This window comes from Pseudorca crassidens, chromosome 7 (genome assembly GCF_039906515.1).
Source record: "Pseudorca crassidens isolate mPseCra1 chromosome 7, mPseCra1.hap1, whole genome shotgun sequence".
Lineage (NCBI taxonomy): Eukaryota > Metazoa > Chordata > Mammalia > Artiodactyla > Delphinidae > Pseudorca > Pseudorca crassidens.
The window spans coordinates 2368524-2392500 of record NC_090302.1 but is presented as its reverse complement, the minus strand read 5'-3'; the positions used below and the strand labels follow the sequence as shown (position 1 = coordinate 2392500).

At 61.5% G+C, this 23977-nt stretch overlaps 1 protein-coding gene across 6 annotated transcripts in view; it reads right to left on the bottom strand.

The window, feature by feature from the left end:
• Window positions 1–23977, bottom strand: part of ADAMTSL2 (ADAMTS like 2) — a 35923-nt gene that overhangs the window by 10061 nt on the left and 1885 nt on the right. For 3 of the 6 annotated variants that reach the window (XM_067742706.1, XM_067742709.1, XM_067742711.1), the window contains exons 1-10: window positions 22158–22836; window positions 21263–21338; window positions 20005–20107; window positions 19347–19492; window positions 19090–19213; window positions 16288–16368; window positions 13773–13948; window positions 8665–9013; window positions 6876–7248; window positions 1930–2027 (exon numbers count right to left, since the gene is read on the bottom strand). In XM_067742706.1, coding sequence (XP_067598807.1) covers window positions 1930–2027; window positions 6876–7248; window positions 8665–9013; window positions 13773–13948; window positions 16288–16368; window positions 19090–19213; window positions 19347–19492; window positions 20005–20107; window positions 21263–21338; window positions 22158–22543 — 1912 coding nt within the window. In that variant the 5' untranslated portion in view covers window positions 22544–22836. The other 3 variants (XM_067742708.1, XM_067742710.1, XM_067742712.1) reach the window with 3 other exon arrangements.

Here is a 23977-nt window from a genome sequence, read left to right as displayed (position 1 = left end):
ACCCCTGCCCCCAACGCCGGCCCGGCCTCGGCGCCCGGTACGGTGGGATTTGGAGGAGAGCCGGCCACGGAGGTCCCGTTCAGCAGGGACCCGACTCCACCACTTCTGCTGAGCGCCACCCATGCCCAGCTTGGTGCCTCTGCAGTGATGGGGAGCCCACTCCGCGTCGGGGCCTTTCATGCCAGTCCCGGACAGGCTCGTCTAAAGGAGAGCGCTTCCTTTCAGCAGAGCCCAAATCTGTCTTTCTCACTTCCTTTCTTCTTTCGTCCTACTTTGCGCCTCGGGCCACCCAGGGCAGGTCTGCCCATACCCTGCCTGGCCACTCTGTGGGCATGGAGAGATGGTGCTGTGACCTCCCTGGGGACCATCTTTCACCCAGGGCCAGGCTCAGGCCCCTCGCCACAGAGGCTGCTTCGTCCTGGAGGGATCTCAAGCGACGTCACCTCCCCGGGCAGCGATGTGTCCGGGAGGAACAGGAGACGCTCCCAGTCACGTGGTCTGTGACAATCCCGGCGTGCGTGGGGATGACATCGGGGCTCCCGATTCAGAAGAGGACCCTGCCCTTGGGGAGCAGGCTCTCAAGGCCGGCTCCTCCCGCACCCATCCCAGCACTCAGCCCTGTCCTCTCCCGAGACCAGCAGCAGCAGTGCTGGCCGTGGCGCCCGCTAGGTCAGCTTTGGCCACGACAACTTACTTCTCGTTTCGTGTCTAGCCCTGTAACCACGCTTGGAAAGGCGGACATCCCGTTTTACAGGTAGAAAGTTGAGTCGTGGAGAGATTAAGCAATTTGCCAAGGGCATGGGGTGTGGTGGACCAAATAGCGCATCCCAAGCGTTCACCACATACCCCACAAAGCCCACCTCGCGCCCTCCAGAATATCAGGGGGCCAAACTCAGCCTGTCCCGTGCCCTGCTGGGGGAGGAGGGGCATGTAAAAGGAGGGGGCCCCAGATTCCAGCCCAAGACGGAGAGCCTGTGGTCCTTTCAGAGCCCTGCGGGGCCCCCTCCCCAGGTCCTCCCTCGGGCCCTCCTCCTGAGATGCCAACCAGGGCTGCAGGAGGTGTGACCACGCCCAGACCACCGGTTGCCCGGGCTCCAGTCGGTGGCTTGCTAATTCTTCCACACTGGCCAGAGCACGCAGGGGACATCCAGAGCTCTGGCCAGCTGGGGTGGGAGTGCAAGGGCAGGGTCGGGGGATCATACATTTTGAGTGGCAGTAACTCGTCTTGCCCAAACCCACACACGAAGTCGCAGGTATACATAAGGCGGCACCCGGGGTCTCCCTACATTTGCCACAGGTCCCGGACCTGGGTCTGGCATCTGACCTTGCAGCAGTCCCCAGGGGGAGGGGACCAGAGCTGGCGGCAGATGGAGCCCCAGGCCCTGGGCTGTAAGCCAGAAGCTTGCTGTGGTGGCACCCAGCCACGTGAGCAGACATAGGTTCAGACACTTACTAACTCCACGTGTCTATCTGCCCAGGCAGCCCCGGGGGTCTCCGTTCCCCTCCTGCTTCCTCCCTGGACGAGGTCCTAGAATCCCAACAGTTCCCTCTGCCACAGACCACGTGGGTCTCTTTCCCGCTCCTGCATTTGCTGTAAGCAAAAGTACAATCCTGACCACCTGAGATTTCTTACTTTTTAACCAGGATGTTTGTTCTAACAAGGTGTGATATGAAGAATGACGAGGGAGCCTTTGGGGGGCTGCATAACCCCCCAGCGGCTGGGCCTTACCATGGTCCAGCACATCGTAAGCACAAGGACATCCAAACTCCCACCTCATCGCACTGCCTCGTGGGTCAGGAAACTGCTAGATAAGCTCCCTGTGGGCAACTGGGGGCTACAAGCAGGTGCATGGGCCCCGAAGCCCGGACTCGCACCCACCGGCGAGGTGGGCTCAGCAGGTGCCGCCCTTCGGCACCCGTCACGGGTACCTGTGGTGCAGGTGGAGCTGCAGGGCTCGTGGGACGAGAGCTTCCACCGGTACATGTCCGCGGGACTCACGCCGTGCTTGCGCGTCTTGGGCCTGGTCCTGAAAGCAGGTGAAGCAGAGAAGGGGGTGAGTTTCACGGGAGGATATGTTCGTGGACCTGTCCTGAGCTCCAGGCAGAATCGCCACCTGTCGGGGTCCCAGTGCCCACCGTCTAGAACAGAGACAAGGGAAGCGGCGCCCACGGGGCGGCGGGTTGTAGGAAGGAACGGACGTTGGCATTTTCCATCTTAATGACTGTCTGAGCTCACTGGCCTGCAGCCGTCAGAGCACCTTCGGGGGCTGGGGGGTGAGGAATCTGGGGCTCCCCAACATCGCAGTTGCTCCTTCCACACACACAGCCTGCTCGCTCTCACCTTCTAGCAGGGTCGTGCAGATTCCTCCTGCCCTGTCCCCGGGAAGGGACCGGAGGAGCACCTGGTGTGCTGCGAAGGTGCAAGAATTCTCTCCCACGGCCTCCCTCAGCTGGGATTCTGACTGAATGGGGCACACTAGCCATTGGGGCTCCGACGATCAAAATAGAAAAGCTCAGCTGCAGACGGGGGAGTGGCCGCGTCCCCTCCAGACGCCTCTGCCCAGGTCTGCAAGGGCTGCTGTGCCAGGGAACGCCGGGCTGGGTCCCCGCCAGCGACGGGCTAGGATTCTTGGCCGGAACTCAGACGGCCCAGCCAACTATTGTTAGGACTGTTTGCTTCTTTGAACCAGTCGGTGTGCTGGGGCCCAACCTCCGTATCCAACGTGCAGGCTCGTTTTGGACTCGGCAGGGGCAGAGGGAGGTGGCGGCAGCTCCCAGAGCCCGGGCATCTGCTCTGAGATGCAGACGGCTGAGTCTGAACGCGGCCCCTGGAGCCCTGCCACCCCCAGAGCCGGCAAAGGGGACGCGGTCCCATGGCCCGGGGGACGGCACGTCCCTGAGACCCCACCGCCCGGCTCCACTTCCCTTCCTGCCCAGAGGGGCTGACTGAAGACCGCCCTAAGCTCAGACCCTCTCACAGAGCACGCTCGCAGGTCCTTTCCCTGGGGCTTTCTGTCACCCGGAGGTCAGGCTTAGATGAGGGTTGGTTGCAGGGCATCCATTCTAAAAGGCCTTCCAGTCAATTCTGTGATAGAGACATTGGTTTGGATTCAACTGGGAGTTTACCGTTTGTCTTCCAACTTCTGGAATTTCACAAGTGGATGAGAACGGCTCTTACACTTTACTTTTGCATAAATGTTGCCCTGAAGACACATCGTGCTCTGAGAACCAGGAAATGGTCTACCCACGGACCTCAAGTAACGAATTTACTGATGGGGCTCCGTTAACCAAGGAAGGAGGGAGAGGGAGGAGAGGGAGGGGAAAGCCGAGGGCAGCCGGCCACAGGCGGGCGGCTGGGACCCCTCACCTGGTGGCGTCCCCACCGGGAACCTGCCCCAGCCTTTCCACACATACTGGGGAAGGGGAAGGTCCTGCCTCTTTCCTCCTCAAAAGTGAGCGGGAACTTTAAGATGGGGCGCTCCACCCACCCAAGACCCAAGCATCTCAGAACACGGGACCTGTGGAACCTCCCCGGGGAGGAAGAGCCTGATTCTGAAATGTGCTGATTGGGTCCCCCACCCTCCTTTCCACAGCTTTAAATTCTCCCCAAGAACAAAAGGGGATGAAAAGATCCAGCCCCTGCCCGGCCACCCCACCCATGGAGAAGCCATCTTCGTCTAATTACACCTTCTGGGCCAGCAGGCAGCGTGACTCATTCTGGAGAGACAGCAAGCGGTTCAAAATAACCCTTCGGGTTTTAAGCACCAAAGGTATTTTTTGGGGGGGCTGCCCACATGGCACTGCTCGTGGGAGCACCGCATGGGCGCCTGTCCCGCCTCTCGAAACGTGTATTTGCACAACAGTGCAACGCCTGAAAGACTCTGTTCTCGGAAGTGGGGCCCTGGGGAGAAAAACACCCAGGAAATCGCTGAAACCACCAACCCTCCACCCGCCTCCATCTGGAAGGAAGGTAGTACCCTCTGACCCGAAAGGCTCGGACCACCCCAGCCCTGCGATGCCTCGGATCCCGCGTCTGGACCCTTTCCCCAGGACCGCCACGCGTGTTTATAAACGGCTCATAAAGTGCTTTGCTTCCCCGCCACCCCCGCCACCCCCGATCCAGGCTGAGACGGGGACCCTGTGTCTCTGTGTCTCGGACGCTTGTTCCCAACGCCAGCGTCTGGTGTCGGGGCGTCCCTTGATTGTTCGGGGCTGTTCTGAGAAGATGAAAATAACCTTTCCTTTCTGGGCTGCCCCTTTGATTTCGCCCTCTCTGAGCAGACGCGACTTCCTGTGTTTGGACAACTCGCTGCGACAGGGCTATTCTGCCCTGGCGGCTCCCCCACCCCCCTCCACCCCGCCACCTCCCTCAGCCCTTTATCTCCAAAGACCATCTTTGGCCTCTGGTCCACGGTGCACTTTGAAGCAGCTGGTGGGGGAGCCGCCCATCTCCCCACGTCAGGACTTCCTGAGTAATGACCATCACTGTACTGGTTCCTGCATCCCACGCGGCACTGGAAACCCAATCATTCCCCTTAGGGCCCAGGGGTGGGGTGGGAGTCAACTGGGATAGGGCAGGAGACATTCTTTATAATGTGACCTAAGGACCCAAAATCTTGTGCCATGACCTGGCTTAAGAATCCTTGAGTGCCCGACCGGCGGGCCCTGAAGCATTGTCTGACAAGCCCCTCGCTCAGGGATGGGGAACTGAGGACCAGAGAGGGTCACCGATGGGTCCAGGTCCCATGGGGACGGGGCGGGGAGGGGAGAGGGTTGGGATGGAGACCCACTGGCACTTTCCAGGCCTGAAGCCAAATTAAACAGCAGCCTGTGTGCCCCCCGGTAAGCCCGTTCACGGAGGGACCCTGACCGGGAGATGGGCGGCCTTCCTCGCACGGGGTCGTGGTCCCAGAAGGGCCCCTCCCCCACCCCGAGGCTCAGTGTGTTCACGATCTTTCCCGTTTGCTGGGTCCTCACTAGGTGCCTTCAGCGCTTCAGTACCAGATGGAACTCAATCCTCTGGCCAGCCCTGGGGGTGAGAAGAGCCCTGAGTAGCTGGCCCCAGATCACAACAGCAAGTACCGGCTGATTCTGAACGCCCCCCTCAGACTCAGAGCCTGTCTCGCCCTTCCGGCCGCTGGATGCCACACACCCCCAAGGCCCACTCCCTGCATTCTGAAGCCGGGCCAGGCAAGCAGATGGCCTAGATGGACCCTATGGGAAGAAGGGCAGCCGCAGAAGGCTCCAGACCTCCCACTCTGGCCACATTTGCAAAGAATTCCACCCAGAGCCTCAGGATTGCCCCGGATGTGCCCTGGGTATCTCATGGGGCCTCGGAAAACAGCTTGAGAAAAGAGGGGGGCACCTCCTGGGGGCTCAGGGGCCCAGCTTCCCTGCTCTCATCCCCGGGGAAGGGTGAGAGAGTCGTCTCCACTCACCTCACCGCAAGAGTGAACCCCAAATCTTCCATCAAACTCAATTCCCCAAGGACGCCCGCCTCTGCATCCTCAGCCCTGGCTAGGGTTCCACTGGCTTGGTGTCTAAGGCCAAGGGGTTTGTGTGGGTCCTCAGAAAACAAGATAAACTAAAACCCAGTGCACTTGGACTTCCCTGGTGACGCAGTGGTTAAGAATCCGCCTGCCAGTTCAGGGGACACGGGTTCGATCCCTGGTCCAGGAAGACCCCACATGCCACAGGGGAACTAAGCCCGAGCCTGTGCTCTAGAGTCCGCCAGCCACAACTACTGAGCCCGCGTGCCACAACTACTGAAGCCCGCGCGCCTAGAGCCCATGCTCCGCAACAAAAGAAGCCACCGCAGTGAGAAGCCTGTGCACCGCACGAAGAGTAGCCCCCGCTCGCCGCAGCTAGAGAAAGTCCGTGTGCAGCAACGAAGACCCAACACAGCCAAAAATTTTTAAATTAATTAATTAATTAATTAAAAAAAAAAAACAGTGGGCTTGTTCCTGCCTCCAGTCCCCGCTCGCCACCAGGGGTGCTGAGCCTGGCTCGGTCTGTTTAAACCAGCCTCGCTGCCCTGCTAGCCTGGAGAACAGGGGAGTCATCATCGGCCCAGGGAATTGTCCTCTAGTAGGGATAGTGGAGGCCTGGAGCCACCATGATCCCAGCTGACCCCAACCCGGGGAGGCTCCTGGCCTCAGACTCCTCCAGGGCCAGCCACGACTCAGGTGTCCCCAAGTGTGACTGTCCAGGCCTCCCCAGCGTGTCCTTCGCTCTGGACTCTCTCCCACAGCCCGTCCCAGGGCAGCTCCAGCCCCACAGAAGAAGGCCTTGTTCCTAGTGCCTGACTCGGGGCCTGGTCCCTGGCTGGGGACCCCACTGAACCGTCCCCCAGTCTCCTCCCTGGCCAGCGGGGAAGGTTGTCCTGAGCCACCCCACCTTCGGGGAACATTATGGTCTCCCGCGAGAGCTGTCCCACCTTATGCACAGCGACCGCATGTGCAATGAGCATCCAGACCGAGAACCCAAGGACCCCAAGCCTCCAGTCTCTGAGCCCTAAGGACGTCACTTACCTCCTCTCTGAGCCCAATACCCCTCCCTAAAGCTAAGGCTGTTTGTGATGAGAACATGTCTCTGTGCACACGGAACACTTAGCCCCAAGTGCTCAGAACCGTTCACCTCCTCCCCCTCTGCCCCCCAGTTCCTGGAATCACATCACACGTGGGCACTCGGAACCAGCCTTAGCCCGTGGACCTAACTTGTGGAAAAGATGCTAAAACCCAGGCCTCTGACCCCCTGCTCAGATCCGCGGGGTGAGGCGGGGGGGGAACCCTGGGCGGGGGTGGCTCTCTCCCACCTACCTCCGTCCCGGCCCTCACTCAGCAGCCCCCAGAGAGGACTGGGGAGTTGCCTCCTACCTGGCTTTCTGCGTCCTGTTCCCAGCCAAGGCAGGGAGGCTGGCACTGGCGTTGGGGAACGGGGCCTCGGAGGAGGTGTTGGCCACTCTGTCAGTGCTCAGCTCCAGGTAGGACCCATTGAGCAGGTAAGCACCGGCTCCCTCGTTCTCCTCGTACTCGACGTAGAGGCTGTCGGCCGGGGAGCCCCTCGGGGCGCCCTGTGCAAAGATGCTGTTGCTGGTCTCATTGAGGGGGACCTCCCTGGAGTCGGAGTCCGTGTCCAGGAGCTGGTCGGAGATGGCGTTGGCCGAGAGGAGCTCCTGGGAGGTAAAACGGGCGCCGGTCTCTTGGTCATCCTGGTGTCCCGCACGAGCCGTCCCGGTGGCGTTGCCGTCTACAGGGGAGATGGGTGGCTCAACCTCCGGTGCCCCCTCGTGGCGGGGCAAGGGCTGCCCTGGGCAGGGGCGGAGCAGGGGGGCTGCAGCAAAGACCTGAACCGGGAAGCGTCCAGAGGCAGGTTTCTGCCCGATGAGCGGACACAGATCGCCCGGCGGAGGCTCGCAAGCCGGCCTGGACAACCTCCTGTTGGGGAGCCTGCTTGACCCCTGCCGTGGGTTGGATAGGGTTTCCCCAAAATCCACATCTGCCCCGAACCTCAGAATGTGAGCTTATGTGGAAATAAGACCTTCACAGACATACAGATCTCCAGGTGAGATCGTCACGGACCCTATAACTGCAACGCCTGCTGTCCTTTTAAGAGGAGAACACGCAGAGACACACGGACGCAGAGGAGAAGCCGTGTGAAGACAGAGCAGAGTCTGCAGCGATGCGGCCACAAGCCAAGGGACGCCTGCGCCGCCGGGAGCTGGAAGCGGCAGGAAGGACCCTCCCCTGGAGCCTCCAGAGGGAGCACAGCCCTGCCGACACCTTGACTTTATTCCATAGACTTCTGGCCTCCAGAACGGGGAGAGAATACGTTTCTGAGGTTTTAAGCCGCCCGGTTGGTGGGAGTTTGCTGCAGGAGCCCCAGGGAACGAACACCGCCTCTAAAGTGTTTCCTACTTGAAGACTCTCAGGGTCTTGGAAACTTGCCCCCAAGTCAGTGAGGGGAGTCTCCTCAAGTCTGCTCTACCTCCACCCCTCAGCAGGGCTGATGGTCCAGCCCAGCCCCGACGTGTCACTCCACGGCCCTCAGGAGTACAGCCAAGCTGGCAGCGGGGGTCAGGGACTGTGACCCACCGCTGCGTCTTCAGCTGCACCTCCTGCGGCTTCCCCTGGAGCCTGTCCCGCCAGGCTGGCCCTCGCTGGGCCCCTCACCCCCGCCCCTCTCCCATGCCCTCCCCTGGCTAACCTTGCTCTGGAGCCCTCAGGTCAGGGGTCACCCTCTCCAAGAACTCGAGGTCCTCCCTGTGCCCCTCAGCTGCCCGTCATTCCCTCCCAGAGTTCTGGTCACACCTCGCGCGCTATGCTGTCTGTCTGTCTCCACTGAATGAGTGAGAGCACGGGCTACGGGGCCGGACCATCCTGGATTTGCCCCCAGCTCCTCCGTGGTGGACTGTGTGACACAGGCAAGACCCCTCCCTCTAAGCCTCAGTCTCCCCACCTGTCAAATGGGGATAACCATACCCACCTGGAGGAAGGTATGTGCAGAGGATGTCTGCTAAGGGCCGGCCCTGGGCCTGCCCGGTCAGCCTGCATGGAACCGGCCCCTCTGTCACCCTCTTCTGCAGGTGCCGGGTTCTGAAGACCCTTCACCCGAGGCCCCTCTCCCTGGGAAGCCCCGCCCCACCCCGCCCCTCCTCCTGGTTACCTCGGAAGCCCTTGCCCCTGGGGGGCCCCTCGCAGGCCCTGCCGCTGGCCTGCGCGCACACCTCGTTGGTCTCCTGGCCTTTGCTCAGACCCAGCTCGATCCCCGGGCCCCGGTGGCCGAACAGTCGGTTGTCCAGGCCCAGCTGCTCCGAGGAGGCCTGGCCGTAGAGGGAGCCGTTGTGCTGAAGGAAGCCCACCAGCCCAGCCCCGTCCAGCTCCTGGCTCTCCGTGCTGTCTGCGGTGGGCTCTGAGAAGCTGTAGTAGACGGGCTGGATGTGGTGGGCGTGCGGCGGCTGCAGCAGCGTGTACTCGAAGGTGATGGAAGGGCTTTTGCCGTTCTGGTTCCACACCTGGGGGAGGAGAAGAGGTGGGATTCCAAGCCCCCCCTCACCCCAGCCCCTTCCCCACCAGCCTGGAGCGGCTGCTGCGGCCCGCGGCCCACAAGCCCCTTGAGGACGGAAGACTCCTGTCCCTGAGCTGCAGAAGGCTTTCCTGCGGCGGCCTGCAGCCGAGTCCTTCCCAGGGACTCACCCTTGACCGAAGAACGCTGCCACGCCCACCCAAGGCTATGGGTGGCCCCAGGGGCAGTCCGTGTCCAAAGACAGGCGAAGGCGGCCAGGGAAGGGGCAGAGGGAGCCGTCCGCCCCAGGCACAGGGAGTGAAGTGTGCGCGGGGTGCAGACAATGTTTTAAAGGCAATAAAACCAATTAAAACCCAACCTGCATGTTACTATCACCACGTGCCAGAAACCCCAAGTTATAAGAGTGCACCGTCCCCACCACCTTCCCCCCGGAGCCCCCCACTGCCAGCCGAGCGCAAGTACCAGGGCCCAAGCCCCTGAGGACCGTCCCAGCATCAGAGCTGACTGGGGGATGGGCTGAGGTTTCTGTCGAGACTGCGTCGCCCCCCAGCTTTCCCCCCTGACTGTCCTGCTCCCCCGACTGAGTGCTCGCGGGTCTTCGAGGGACGCCGCCTAAGTCAGCCGGTGTCAGAAGCCCCAGGAAGCAGCTCTCAAATAGGAGTTTGGAGCGGGATCCCCTGCCAGCAGGGGTGACGCGAGCCCTCCCTGGCGGTGCAAGGAGCCCTGAGATCCCCCCAGGTGTCAGGCTGGAATGAGACATCAGAGGAAGAAAACGTGCTTTGGGCGCCATGTCTCAAGTGTTGGGAGTTGGCTGGGCTAGGGGTGTACCTTGAGAAAGGAGAAAGGTCTTCGGAATGTGGCGCTTTGGAGATAGACAATGAAAGGCTAGGGTGACATCACCACCAAACCTCCAACCTAAGGCCAAGCCAGAGTGTTACCTCCTAGGTGTTACACAGAGACTCACGTGTCCTCCAGCAGGGCCAGAAAAGGTGGAAGAACGTCAGAGAGCCGGGGCGTGTTGGCTTCTCCACCTCGCCAAGAGCCCGACCGGGAGGAGACTTGGGGCGTGGGGGTCTGAGTCAATCTGCTTAAAAATTTTGAAATCTCAGACTCCCCTGAATCTTTGAGCCTAAAAAGTGGCCATTCCTTGCTGTTAAGGCCAGCACCTGGCCCTCTCCTGAAGATCGTACGGAGACCTCTGCCTCCCTGAGGGCCTTGCCCACCTCCTCCCAGGGCCACCTGGCTGATGGCTCACGTTAAGCGCCCTCTTCACCTACTCAGGGGAGCCCTGGGGCTGCTCGGGGGAGACGGGGCCATCGGCAACGACCCTGCAGAACCAGCCGCGGCAGACGGCAGAAGCTGAGCCTGATGGGGGGAGTCTCTCCTGTGGGAGCCCCGGCTCAGGATGGAGGAGGGACCACGCTCGCAAGCACCCCGGGAAGGTGAGGCCAACACACTAAGGGGAGGACCCGTGCTGACACCACCACGGCAGACGACGGAAGAGGGAGGAAAAGGCTGGAAAAGCCGCCAGGTGACTATTTTCTGCAGGATCCCCTGGAGGACGTTCCGGCCGCCACAGTGAAAGGAAGCGTGATGGTGAAGGGTCACCCACGTCACTCAGAGGGACACCTAGAGGGATGGTGTTGGGTGTCCTCCTAGGCCAGGGCCGGTGGCAGGAGATGCCAGTACAGAGCTGAACTGTCCATGGTAATCGGACAAGGGGGCTCAAGTACTGTAACGAGCAATGAGGTTGACACGGTAGCCAGGGAGCTTGAGCCGCCTTTGGGCACGGCTGACAGAACAAAGGACTCCTAGGGGACAAACGCATAGGCCCAGCAAAGGTTCTTCTCAACCTGTATGATCAGAAGAAATCGCGGGTGGATGACCGCAAAGCAGACGACAGCTGCCACATAAACGTCACAGTCGCTGCCCGGTTTCCTGGACCATGTTTTAGACCCAGAATCTGCTGGAGGATGGAATAGCCAGGTCCCCGGGAAGAATGATCCCCAACTGGTTGATATGATCATGATTACCCCAGTTCTCCCACCAAAGAGCCCACAGCTATTTACTTGGTGAGCTGCTCAGTGGAGAAACGGGTAGACATTGTGGGACCAGGGTTCAAGGTGTCATTGTTAACCAGGGACCCAAAGCATCATTACTGTCCCCGTTACGGTGAGAGCACGTGGATGACAAGTAATGGCCCAAACAAGGCCCAGGTCTGGTTGACAGTCTATCCGCTGGATCTAAGGCTCACCCAGCCCCCAAACGCATAACTGGGAGTCAGCAGAACTCTCCTGTTGGCTGCTTGACCTGGGCGGGGAGTAAATCAGAAACCATATTGCATCCTGGGGGGGAAACACAGAGATCAGTGCCGCGCAAAGACCTAAAGGATGCAGGGGTGCTGACCCCATCATAGCCCCCATTTCATTCAACAGTTTGGCCCCTACAAAAGCAAGACAGATCCAGGAGGGTGACAGTGGATTCCTGCAAACTCAACCGAGCCGTAGCCCCAGCTGCAGCTTTGGGACAGATGTGGCATCCTTCCTAGAGCAGATTAACATGCCCTCAAGTTGACCATCTGGCAAATTCTTTTCTACCCCCATCAGGAAGGAGAAGCAGAAGCGCTCTGTTTCACACATTTAGCGCTCTGACCCAGAGCTATGGTTGACTCTCCCGCTTCCCGTCGTAACACGGCACAAACGGGTCTGGACTGTCCTACAGAACATGACGTTGGTCCACTACATTGACGACATCATGTTTATCAGACCTGATGAGCAGGAAGGGGCACTGGAGGCCTTGGTATAACATACGTATTCCAGAGGATCGGAGATTAACTCCTGTGAAGACTGGCCCCACATCAGTGACAATCTCAGGGTCCAATAGTCTAGGGCAGCACAAGACATCTCCTTGAAAATAAAGGGAAACATCGTATCTCATGCCCCCAATCGTGAAGAATTTAGGACACAACATTTCCGCATCAGGGAATATTGGTCCAATCCATATACTGGAATCGCCTTGAGTGGGGTCCTGAGGAGAAAGGGCTCTGCAGGAGGCCCAGGCTGTGATGCAAGCAGCCCACCACCTGGGCTGTAATACCCAGCAGCCCCTGCAGTAGTAAAGGTGTCTGTGGTGGGGAAAGAAGGACTGTGGAGTTTCTGGCAAACTTTGCTAAGAAAATGATAACGTAGACCCCTAGTGTTCTAGAGGAAGGCCATATCACCTAAAATAGATAGACGTTATTTGAAAAAACCTCCTGGTGTGCTATCAGACCCTACTAGAGATGACCCTTTGACCGCAGGACATCAAGTGACCCACGCAGCTAGAGCCGAACATGATAACATGAGGTCTCTCAACTCCGTTAAGTTACGGGGTCAGGAGGGCCCAGCAGCAGCCCAGGGCTAGAGGGACGGAAGAGCGGGTGAGCCAGCCTCCCAGCATCCAGGACTCCGGTACCAGCATCCCTCTCTCAGCTCACAGCTACGGCTGCACGGAGCGCCCTTAGGGTGAAGACAGAGAGGAGCGACATGGCAACACTCGGCTCTGAGCTGCGGCAGCTTGGTCGGGGGGTGTGAGCTGAAAATGGGATTGCTGTGAAGGAAAATCCTCCCAGAGGGCTTCAGGCCGTACTGTAAGGTGGTCACCCAATCTGTTTGGAAGGCAGAGTGGCCCTAAGCAAGAATAAATCCTGACTCGTGGGCAGTGCGCTTGGCTTGGCCGGGAGCCTGGATGGAAAAGACTTTAAGATGGGGCATGAGGAGGTCTGGAGAAGACACGCGCCGTTGGATCAGTGGCGGAGACGTAACATGTGAAGGTCTCTGGAGCACCTGTTAAGGCACACTACAGGGCGCCCACCCTGGGAGGGGCACGAAACAAACGGGTGAGAGACAGAACGTCTTTGCCCCCTGCCATGGGCCAGCCTCTGGCATTGGTCAGGTGGTTGGGCTCTGTCCCCACCGTATCCCTCAGCCTCCACGAAAGCCGGCAGGCCTCCAAGAGCCTCTTGACATCACCTGATCTCGGTGATAATTCCTCTGCCTTTTCAGATCTGGGGCACCAAGCGGCAATGCCATTCATTTCTAGACAGTAGCCACGGGAAAAGTCCCGGCAAGCTGGCCATAGCAAGCCAAACTCTCTTGCCCTCTGCTCACACCCCACGCACTCCCCCCAGAAGCCATGAGCACGCTGGGTGCAGCATCGGGGGACAGCCGTGACAAGCACCGCCATGGTCCCTCAGCATCGAGGACCTGGCAGGAATGCCACAGTGTCCATGGGGCTGAGGGTAGGGAACTCCATGGGGGGCTTGAACCCCAACCTGTGGAGTGGGGAGTGGGTCCTGCATCCCTGTACCCCATCCAGCCTTCTGTCCTCATCTCCCCACACAGTTCCTGATGCCCTGCACAGAACCTCCTGCTGTGCACATCCTCCAGGGGTGCTAACAGAGGGAGGGAAGGAAGGAAGGAGGGAAGGAGGGGAGGGAGGGAGGGAGGGGAGAGGAGGGTCACACAAGTGAGAGTGTGAGTCAGCAGGTGCTTGGGTGAACAAGTGAACAGGTAAATGAATTAATGAGTCAATGGGAGACTAGTGAAGGAATGAAAATCTGAGTGAGGGCTGGGTCGAGGGAGTGACTCAGTGAGTGAACGAGGGACTGAAGGAATGAGGCCCACCCCGAGATGCGTGGAGGCGCTGGCCCGGAAGCCCCCCGCCTGCTGCCGGCTTCTGGGGAAGCCCCGGAGCCGCGGCCCACGCACCATGACGTTCAGGCCCTGGTTGGTGGGCCCCTGCGCCACGATGTACTCGATTCCCGTCTCGTACACGTCCATGGGCCGCCGGTACTTGACCACGGTGCCGGCGATGTTGAAGTTCTTGGGGCTGTCCACCTTGAAGTTGCCATTGAAGAAGTAGTAGCCGGCTTCATCTGCAAGAGCTGAAAGGGCACAGCTGCCTGGTCACCTGAGCCGGAGCGGCCGGAGTGGGGATGGGGTGGGGGGCAGGACCTCGCACTCGGGGCCTCTGGCCAACCTGTGGACCCCTGCGACCCTCCCCAAACACCCAAAGACAGGAAACTGCACGTCGTGGGAGTGGGACGCTCTGTTTGCACACGGCATGTGGCCCTGGCCAGGGAGATGTGGGCCCTCCTTCCTATCAGCCTAAAATAAACGAGGGCTTGTCTGGACGACTGAGGGTGGCTGGCCCAGGGCCCACTTGGTCCTGCCGTTCTTGCCGCCCCCAAAGGGCCTGGGGCTGAGAGGTGAGGTAAAGCATAGGGACCAAGCGGCCAGGTCGAGACACACGCTGGACAGCAGGTGTCCGCCAGGTTGGGGCCAGGCCACCGTGCCTGGCTCTGCTGCAGACTTCCCCATGTGAGCCGGCTGACTTGGCACCCCCAGCTTCCCCTCCCCCGACACGGGGAGAGGACCGTAGTGCCCCACCAGGGCCCAGGCCGAGCAGCACTGCAGCCCTGTCCCAGCGGCCCCAGCAGGCCCTACCCGACCCCAAGCTGACCAGTTCCGTGCTCTCGCTGGGAGCATGACATTCTGCCGCCCAGACCGGGGGACCCGGCTGACCGTGGGCCGGATCGGCCCACTCCCCGCCGTGTGGCTCCCAGTCAGCCTCTCTCTGAGGCCGGTGGACACTTGGAACCAAGGACTTCAGAAGGACATCCACTCCCAGAACTGGAGCGCGATGACGCCCAGACAGCGGGAACGCACGTGCGGCCCCCCGCAACGGGCTTGGACATCTGTCCAGAGGCGGGACGGCTGGCCCTCCCTGGGAGGCCCGGGGCCGTGGGGCGGGGCTCCACCTCGGGGACAGTGTGTCTTCCAGAGGGTTTCTTTAGAGCCCGTGCCAGGAACTGGCCCGACGGTGGGGAAGAGTCCAGCTTCCAAAGCTTCTGATGCAACTCCAAGCGGAGGAGATGGGCGGTTAATTTATTATCAGGCAGACGCAGCAAGGAGGACGCGTCTGCTGGAAAAACACCCTCCATGTGGCGACGCTGAAAACTAACGGGGACAAGAGCGGGAGCTGGGCGAGGGGGACACGGACGGGCTGGGTCTGTGCACAGGGTTAAATCCCCAGCCCGAGTCCAAACCTGTTTCCTGACAGTAGCGACCTTCCTTCCTGCGGCTTTCCCAGTGCTCCGAGGCTGCCCTTGGTATTTCCACGCGTCTGTTTCAAGAACGATGGCTTTGCAGCCAGCTCTGGGAACACGGTGTTTCCTGGCCTCACCACCCTCCCAGCGGGCCACAGAGCAACCGGCCTGGCAGAGGCCTGGCCCCTGTGTTCGGGCCGCAGGGGCTGGGGCCTGGAGCGTGCAGACCGGCCGGCTGGGGGCTGGGGCTCAGGGCCCCAGGCACTGGGGCCCCGGGGCCTGAAGGGCTGAGAGCCCGTGCTGAGCTCAACCTTGAGGATCTTTAGCAAAGACCCACCCTCCACCCCAGCGTCCCCTTAGAAGGGTGGTCGCGCCCCACCAGCCCTGGCCCCCGAGAAGCTGGCCTGAGAGGGAGGGAGGTGAGCCCTGCCCGGGGTCCCCCACCTGCCCTGCGCAGATCGGCTCACAGATGTCAGTATCTGCCCTCCTCGGCCAGAAGGGGCTCCCCCGGGGTGCAGACAAGGTGCACTGCCCCGCCAACTTCCCACTGCACAGGGAGCCCTTCCAGAAATTGTCACCAGCGTGGGGCCTCACCGCCTCAGCCACCATGCCAATGACTCCACAATCCTCCAGGACCCCTCCTGAAGCCAGCTTCCCACCAGAGACAGTCCAGTGGCCGAAACATCAACTCGAGGGCCCCAGACGGGCGTTTGAATCCCACCCCTGCTTCTCGTCACCCATGGCCTCAGACTGGCCACCTACTCCTTCTCGCTCTGCCTCAACCTTCTCAGCCCCAGAGTCTCACTCCTCGGACCTGGGAGGGCAGCGGGGGGAGCAGAGAGGCCGCGCCAGCCCCTCCAGCTTTTGCCTGTGCCTTGCCCTCCAGGGATGGGGAACTCACTACCTGAGTCATGACCCCCTCCATTATTAAGCAACTCTGAGTGCAACACCTCTGCCCACGTGGGGGTGAGGTCAGCTTCCCTACGACACCCCCACCACCGCCGCCACATGCTACACACGTGCACCCACCCAGGTCAAACTCTGGCTTCTGGGGCCATCCCTCGCCTGCAAGGAGGGACCCAAGGTCAAGTGTCCCCTGTCCACACAGAACCCACACACTTCACCCCATGCGAAACCACAGCCCCTGGGGCGCCACCCAGGCCCCACATACACACCTAGGACGTCCGCAGACTTCTTCCGCTCCACAATCTGGATGTCTCGGGCGCCGGCTGGGATGTGGGTCACCAGAGAGTAACCTGGGGGACACGGAACAGCGGTGAGCGGCAGGCCGGCTGTGGCCACTGCCTCTCGACTGCAGGACGGCAGCCACCACCCTCCTGCACTCCTGGCGTGTGAGGGGCAGCGTCTAAGGGCAGCCCCTCCCCGCTGCCAGAGCTGCGCACCTGGGGCCCAAGAGGCAAGTCCAGGACCTGGCGGAACACGCCCTGCCGCGGGAGAGCTGACCCACGGCTCCGGCACGGCCCCAGCATTCCCCGCTTCCGAGACGCTTTCCTACCAAGGCTGCGGGAGATGCTCCCTGGTACCTGCCCTGCTCCTTCCGAGGCACGCCACAGGCCACAGGGACCATAAGTCTGCCGGAGTCAACATACGTGGGTCCTGCTCTGCCACTACCACCAAGCTGACCCTGAGCAGGCTGCTGCAGCCCTTGGGCCTCAGTTTTCTCGCCTGTACAGGGATGACGCCCCCCACTCTAGTTGACGGAGGAGATTCTGGGCAGCACAGAGCCCGGCCCTGAGGACGTCATCACCGGTGCTATTTTAGAAACCCACGTTGTCACACCATCACGTTGATTTTAAAGGCTTGCTACATTCAAAGGTGTAAATGAGAAAGTACGAGGCCCCAGCTCAGGGCCTGTCATCGAAGGCCCCAGTCAGGTGGGGTGGCAGCCACGGAGACCCTCACAGAGCCCCCCACAAAGGGACCAAGGGTCTTGGGGGGCAGAGGTCTGAGGAAGGGACTGTGCTGCCAGCAGGTGGTAGAGGGTTTGCTGGGAGAAGAAGGGAGGTTGTTTTAAAGCCCTCAGAGTGAAAAGCCGTCTGGGAGAGGGTGGTGAGGGGCTTCTCGAGTCAGGTTTGCTGGGGTCGATGCCCAAGTCACCCGAGGGGCACGTGGGCCCGCCTGCCAGGTGAGCCGCTCCTGCCGGCCGCCCCCATTTACGGCCCCCTGAAGACCCTGAGCTGGTCCTTCCGGCCCGTGGGGAGCCCCTAAACGCCTAACCACTGGCTCTCTTGGCAGGAGGACAGGAGCAGCTGTGACCTGCAGTATCGGCCGATTTCCGGAGGACAAGCGCTTCCACCCACTGTGGCCGATGTCAAGCTGCCAGCTTGTGTCGCTGGGCGCAGAGTCGGGAAAAGGGACACAGTCGTTTACCTGCTGCCCTAGTATTTCCAGCTGACAGACACAAGAGTTATAGAGGTAAAACGATCAGGAAATGATGACTCTGCTTAAATATCATTTACTTAAATGAAGGTTTATGCGTGTTCGTTTTCAAATGAGCGCCCAGCTCCAAGATTCTTCACCACGGCTACCTCGCACACATCTACCAGGGGAGCATGTGCGTCACCGCTTAGGACCACAGACCCGGGAGCAGGCTGTCTGCGTTCACACCCACCTCTGCCTCCTCTGGCTGTGTGACTTTAACCCAGTTTCTTAACCTCTCTGTTTCTACATCTGTAAAATGACAGCAGTGGTAGTCCCCACCCGGAGTCAAGAGCCGGGAGCGAGTTAACCGTGCTGCACTTGGCTCCGTGCAGTGCACTTGGTAGAGTTATAGGTGGGCTTGGGTAAGGGTCAGCCCCGGGCCCCCAAGCTGAGAGCTCCACGCGGGCATGAACCTGACTGCCGCACCTGGCACCCAGGAGGCGCTCAGAAAGAGACGCACCCTCTGAACCCTGACTCTGCCAGCTCGACGCCGCAGCATCTGGCGGAAGGTCCCAAAAGCAGGTCTGTGAACGGAAGGGAGGAAAGGCGCGATGTCTTTGCCCGCGCCCTCCCACGGCTAGGCCTCTGAAGAAAGCGGCCTCTGCCCACTGCGCTCGCCCTGCCTTACTCAGACCCCTGCCCGGCTGGGCTTCCGCTAGAGACACCCCTCCTGTCCTCACCCTGCCTCTCCTCAGTCGGCATGTCCATCCCTGGGTCTCTCGTCCAAGCCCTGTAACTCTAACTCCGAAAGTGTCCGTCCCCTCCACCTCCAGGACACGTGGGGGTCCCGACAGCCAGGTCCTTGGGGGCTCTCGAGGGGTTGGCTCTAGTCCAGACGCACCTGGCCTCACTGAGGGACCTCGAGCCGGCAATTCCCACCCTGGGCCTCAATTTCCCCATCTGTCAAATGGGTTTCAAGCTGCCCTGCCTTTCCCAGTCTGCAGGCTGTGATAACCCAGTTTAATCCCACAAGCATTAACTGAGACCCAGGAATGTATTCAGTTCAAGACTGAGTATTAGAAGCAATATCCTTCCAAAAGTGCAAAGTCCTGTCACAGGCACAGACCCCCTGCCCGCCCCTCCCCCAACCCCCAGGAGGGCTGGCTCTGTGCTGCGGCCGGCGCAGAGCTGGCGGGAGCCTGGGCACCGCTTCAGACCTTGAAACTAGGGTTTGAGAGCTTAGGCCCCAGCATCTGTGCGCCCAGACCTCAATCTCATATCAGCGGTGAGGACGGAACGCGTGCCTCAGTTTCCCCCTTTTAAGGATGGTATTAACATCTCCCTGAAGGCTGCGCTTGGGTCAGATGTGGTCCCCAATCCCCGTGAGCACTGCGGCACCTAGTATCCAGCAGGTGCTCAACACAGAGCTGCTGCTCTCCCTGTAGCCAATGGGGGCCTTACAGAGCCACTGGCCAGCCCTGCTGGGCCTGGGTGGAGGATCGGGGCGCCCAGGAGGGGAAGGACCCTGCACAGTCACTTAGCAGCCGGCGGCAGGATCCCACGGGCCCTGGACCCAGAGCGGCAGGGGCTCTTACCCAGGTGGGTGTTCCCCTTGCGGTAGTTGCCTGTCACGTGGGTGCAGCTGCTTCCATCCCCCTGGCAGACGCCACACTTGTCCAGCGTGTGGGTGGAGAAGAGTACCCCGTCACAGCCGATGGGCTGCAGGAAGGGAGGTGGAGAGGCTGCTGGGAGGGCGCTGAGGCCCGGGCCCCGGGGCCGCCACTGCCTGGGTGGACAGGTGGGCGGCCGGCGCAAGGAGACCGGTGGTACTTCTGCTACAATGTTGAACAACCTCACATTTTCCAGACACGCAGACCCCTCGCAGGTCGGCAAGCTTGCAGGACGTGCCGTCGCGGGCGGGGACCATGAGTTGGCGCTGGCCGTCCACGGTGGTGCAGTGCAGGTCGCACGGCTTGCTGGAGATGTGCACATAGTCATCTGATGGGGGAGACAGGGTCTCAGGGCGGCTGGCGGGGGCCAGGGTCAGGGACCTCCCCTCCCCCGCACTGAGACGGCCCTTCTTTCATGGCACAGATGGGGAAACGGAGGCCTGGAGAATGGAAAGAACTTGCCTGGGGTCTCAGTGGCAGAAACGGACCAAGATGCAGGTGATCTGGCCCAGCCCAGGCTCTGGAAGTCCAGCCTCTGCCGCCCTGTGAGTGGGGGGCAGTGTACCCTCTGCAGGAGGTCTGAGCCGACTTGATGGCCCTGGGCTGCCGGTCCTGGGGACCCTGCACTTACCCGGTGAGCGGGAGAGGCCAAGTCATTTACGCTGCCGCCTGAACTTCTTATGACCTTGGACGAGACCCACCCCCCGCCACCTCTGGGCCTGTTTCCCCACCTGCCTACCGACTGGACGAGGACATTCCCTCCCACAGGCTCCAGGAAGTGACCCTCAGGTATAGATCCTGCCAGAGAATTCCCTGCTGGGTGGCCCAGGGCCACAGTACCGGGATAGAGCGGCTTCCACTGGTGCGTCCGCCCGTTGTACACACGGGAGTTGAAGGAGATGCACTGCTCCTCGCGGAAGCTCCTCCCGTCCGGCGGACACTCCTGGGAAGCGGGAAGACAGGGCGGGAGGCTCTGGGAGGGACTCGGCCCGACAAAAGCATTTTTGTCCAGGCAGAGCAGGAAGTGGCTCTCCTCCGTGCTCTCCGTCTCTCGGGCTCTCTGGAAGGAGGGAGGGAGGACCAAGCCTCCAGCACCCACGTGTGCTGGCCCTCCCCGTGCTCTGGGCTGGATCCTTTCAGTCCCACCGCCCCGGCCTTCTCCCCGGCCGCACATGGAGCGGCAGGGACACCGGCCTCGGCGGTGCTCGCGTGGGGTCCCCACGCACCCTGCGTCCTCGGGCAGGAGCCCATCTGCGTGTCCGCATCCACAGCCACAGTGCCTGGGACACGGGCACTGACTGCGTGGGCCTGACTTCACAGAAGAGGGGCCCGTGGGGCAGAGGGGAGGGGCCTGCGCGGGGCCCAGCTGCTCACGCCGCGGCCAGAAGCCGAACTGGGCCAGGGCTCCCTCCCGAGCTCACATCAGGAGGGCAGCTGACCAGCGAGGCCAGCACAGAGGTCATGGCCGCTCGCCTCCCTCCAGCCCCTAACTCCCCCCGTGTGCCCACACAGACACACAGACACGTGGACGCAGGGACATGGGGACACGCACAGCATCATCTCTCTGCCCCGCCCCCGGTCCAGGGGGTCTGGTTCAGACTGGCTTTGGCCCCATCAAGAGGTGACCGGAGGGTGAGCCAGGGTCAGCACCTCCTGCCCAGACCCAGCCACCTCGGTGCAGCACGCGACCGACAGAGAAGGTTTGGGTGTGGAGGGCGCAGAGAGCAGAGGCGGGCGCACAGGGGGGATGCCGGTGACCCCAGTCCCCCGGGGAGACCCGCGAGCAGGCTTCACGCTGAGCGCAGGGGCCGCGCGCGCCCCTAGACCCCAGACCTTGAGGTCGTGCTGGAGTTCCGCCAGCAGAAGTGGGTCCTTTTCCCCTCAGGTGCCCGCAGCCCGTGGTGGGCACCACAAATTTGATTTGATGCCGGAAGGGGGGATTCTGAGCCCGGAGGCCCTCACCACCCTTCTCTTCAACAGGGTGTAAGTGGCAGGCCCTGGACAGAGTGTCCAGAGGGCCCAGGGCCACCGGGAAGCTGCCCTGAGACCTGCCAGAGAAGGGGGATGGGGGAGGGGGTCCCGGCTGGCGGAGCCTCACCTGTACTCTGCAGAGCTGGTACCTCTTGGACGTGCCCGTGCAGGTCCGGTTCCCAGTGCCCATGACAGACGTCCTCCTGGCGGGAGGACACGGGCTGCAGCCCTGACCCTGCTTCTGCTCCTGGGCGGCCTCTGGGCTACTCCTCCACCACGCTGCCCCCGAGCCTGCTCTGATTCCTCTGACTGAGGCCTCCTTCCTCCCCACTCAAGCCCCGCTGCTGCACCAGAGCCCTCTCACGTCACAGGTATTCAGGTAGTTTGAGGGTGTTTCTCAGCCCCTTCTTCAGGGGGAGGGGTGAGATCCAATTCACCTCTCTATCCCCAGCACACAGCAGAGGGTCTCAGGACACAGAGTTAGTAATAAAATAACCACATTTCCCATGTATGGGCCCCGTGCTGCAGTGCATACACACACACTGTCTCTTGTATTCTCAGAAATGTCAGGTGGACTCGAGCATAATCTCCACGCCACAAATGAGGAAACGGACGCTCAGAGAGGTTAAGTGACTTGCCCAAGGTCACACAGCTAGGAAGTGGCCGAGGCAAGATTTGAACCCAGGTCTGGCCAACAGTAACCACTGCACCTTATGCTTCCCCCATGTTTATTCAACTCAGGTCTTCAGAAGAGAAACCCAGGGTGGGCCTGGCCCCTCACTGAAAGAGCACTAGAAATGGAGCAGGACGAACCCCAGGACGCTGTTGCCTGGGACCCAACAGAAGCCACGTCCTCAACGGAAGCCAGTGAAAAGACTGACTTGCTCACCTGGCCTGTGCAGCCTCAACCTGAAGACCCCTCTCCCAGCCCGAGACCCCCCCACCTCCCAGGCCTCCCTCTCCCGTGCAGGCGGCCCCACTTTCACGCCAGCCCCTCAGGGCCACGTGCTCAAGCCCCGCACCTCTGCTGCAGGCAGTGCCGCTCCTGGGACGTCACCCCAGCCCCGCAGCTGCGGGAACACGCCGTCCACTTGGTCCACTCTCCCCACCAGTAGGCGGTGGCATCGGTGCCCGCCTCCAGGCTGTTGGATGTTGGGCTGTTGTCCTGGGTGAGAGGCCCCACGACAGTTAGAAGGAGGCTGGAGCACCTGGCCGGACGGGCCTGCCGTCCCCGTGCCCTGGACAGGAGGACACAGCCCCCTGGGTGGGTTGCTCGAAGCCTAGGCTCAGATCTCCAGGGCGGTCTCTGGGGGGCCTCCCAGGGAGCTGTGGGCCTCAGGTCCTGCCCCATCTGGGGATCTGGAACATCCTGGGAGCTTGGCGGGATCCTGAGGCTGAGCCTAACCATCCTTTCTTTTCCCCGAGCAGCCTGGGTTCTGCGGGACCCAAACCCGCCCGTCTACACGCCACACTCCGGGGCTTCTCTCAGAAGGTGAGCAGTCAGCCCCTGTCCTGCCGAATCAGCAAGGACTCTGGAGCGGCCGGAGCCCCGCACGCAGGGGCTGGCCTCACTGGCTTGTAAGGCACGTTCCCGGGAGCGGGAGGGGATCTGGGAAGGCACTCCAGGACCCCCGGACCCCTGCCCCGTGTCTGCCGCCCAGCCCTCAGCGTCAGCCCACCTGGGCGAAGGGTCGTGCGCCCCACTCACCACGGCCCCTGTGGACGATGCACCCCCAGCCACAAGTGCCACAGCCAGCAGGGACCAGGCCCAGCGTGAAGGCTGCCATCTGCCATCCATCCTAGGAAGCAAGGGCACAGTCACTGCCAGGCCAGGTCCAGCTCCTCCTGCAGCTGGCTGGAGTCCGCTTTGGGGAAAAGCTCCCGGAGCCCACCCAGTGCTGAGGCCTGAGGTTATCTGGGATTGGCTGGTAGTGGCGGTCTGGTGGCCCTGTTGGGAGGGCTCAATGAACGATTAGAGATGCCTGCACGGGCTTGAGACACTAGGGTGGTGGTGTGCACGCTACGCCCGTACCACCTGATCTGAGGGCATCTGGGGACATGGGCCACACTTTGCCTCTGAATAGCTGAGCTGCCTGGGGAACGCCTGGAGAGAAACCCAGGGACACCTATAGGCCCAGGCTGCATCCATTGGATGAAGGCGCTGAGGGTCGATCCATTACCTCGGCCGGTGGACCCGACCAAGAGCACCTTGGGATTTTTATCTGTTCAGCACTTGCTGGCCACGTGGGAGAACGATCCTTCCCGTCGGCTACATGGAGCTGCTGGAGGGGGCCGTGGACGCCACAGACTCTGCCAGGCCCTCTCCCTCCCTGGACACAGCTTCCCCCTGCCCTGAGGGACCCCACGCTGCGCAGAGCCCAAGCGTCTGTGCCCCCTCCTTCCCAAGAGAAGACACACAGCTTGTGCCTCCGGAGTGCTGGAGCGAGGGTGGCCTAGGACCACGGGGCTGTCTCCCAAGAAGTCAGCACCCTCAGCACAGAACACTACTGGACCTCCGAGCCAGGGGTCAGGTCAAGGGGAGCCTGCAGCCTCCCGGGCCCCCAGCCTCCCCTATCTGTCCCTGAGACGGAGGAGTGGGGCCTACAGCGGCCTCTGTCCAGGGTTTGTCTCAGGTCCCGAGTTGTCACTTGCCAGGGGTTGGAGGAGTTTCCGAAGCCATCAAGCCCACCCCCTAGAGCCTGGAACCAGAGAGGGGAGCCAACTTGCCCGAAGCAACACAGCCAGGTGGCCGACCAGCCCCCAGCCCCCAGAGCAAACTCAGGGACTAATTCCAAGGAGAGGAGGCAGGAGAGCCCCCCTCCCCCACGCCTGCCAGCCCTGA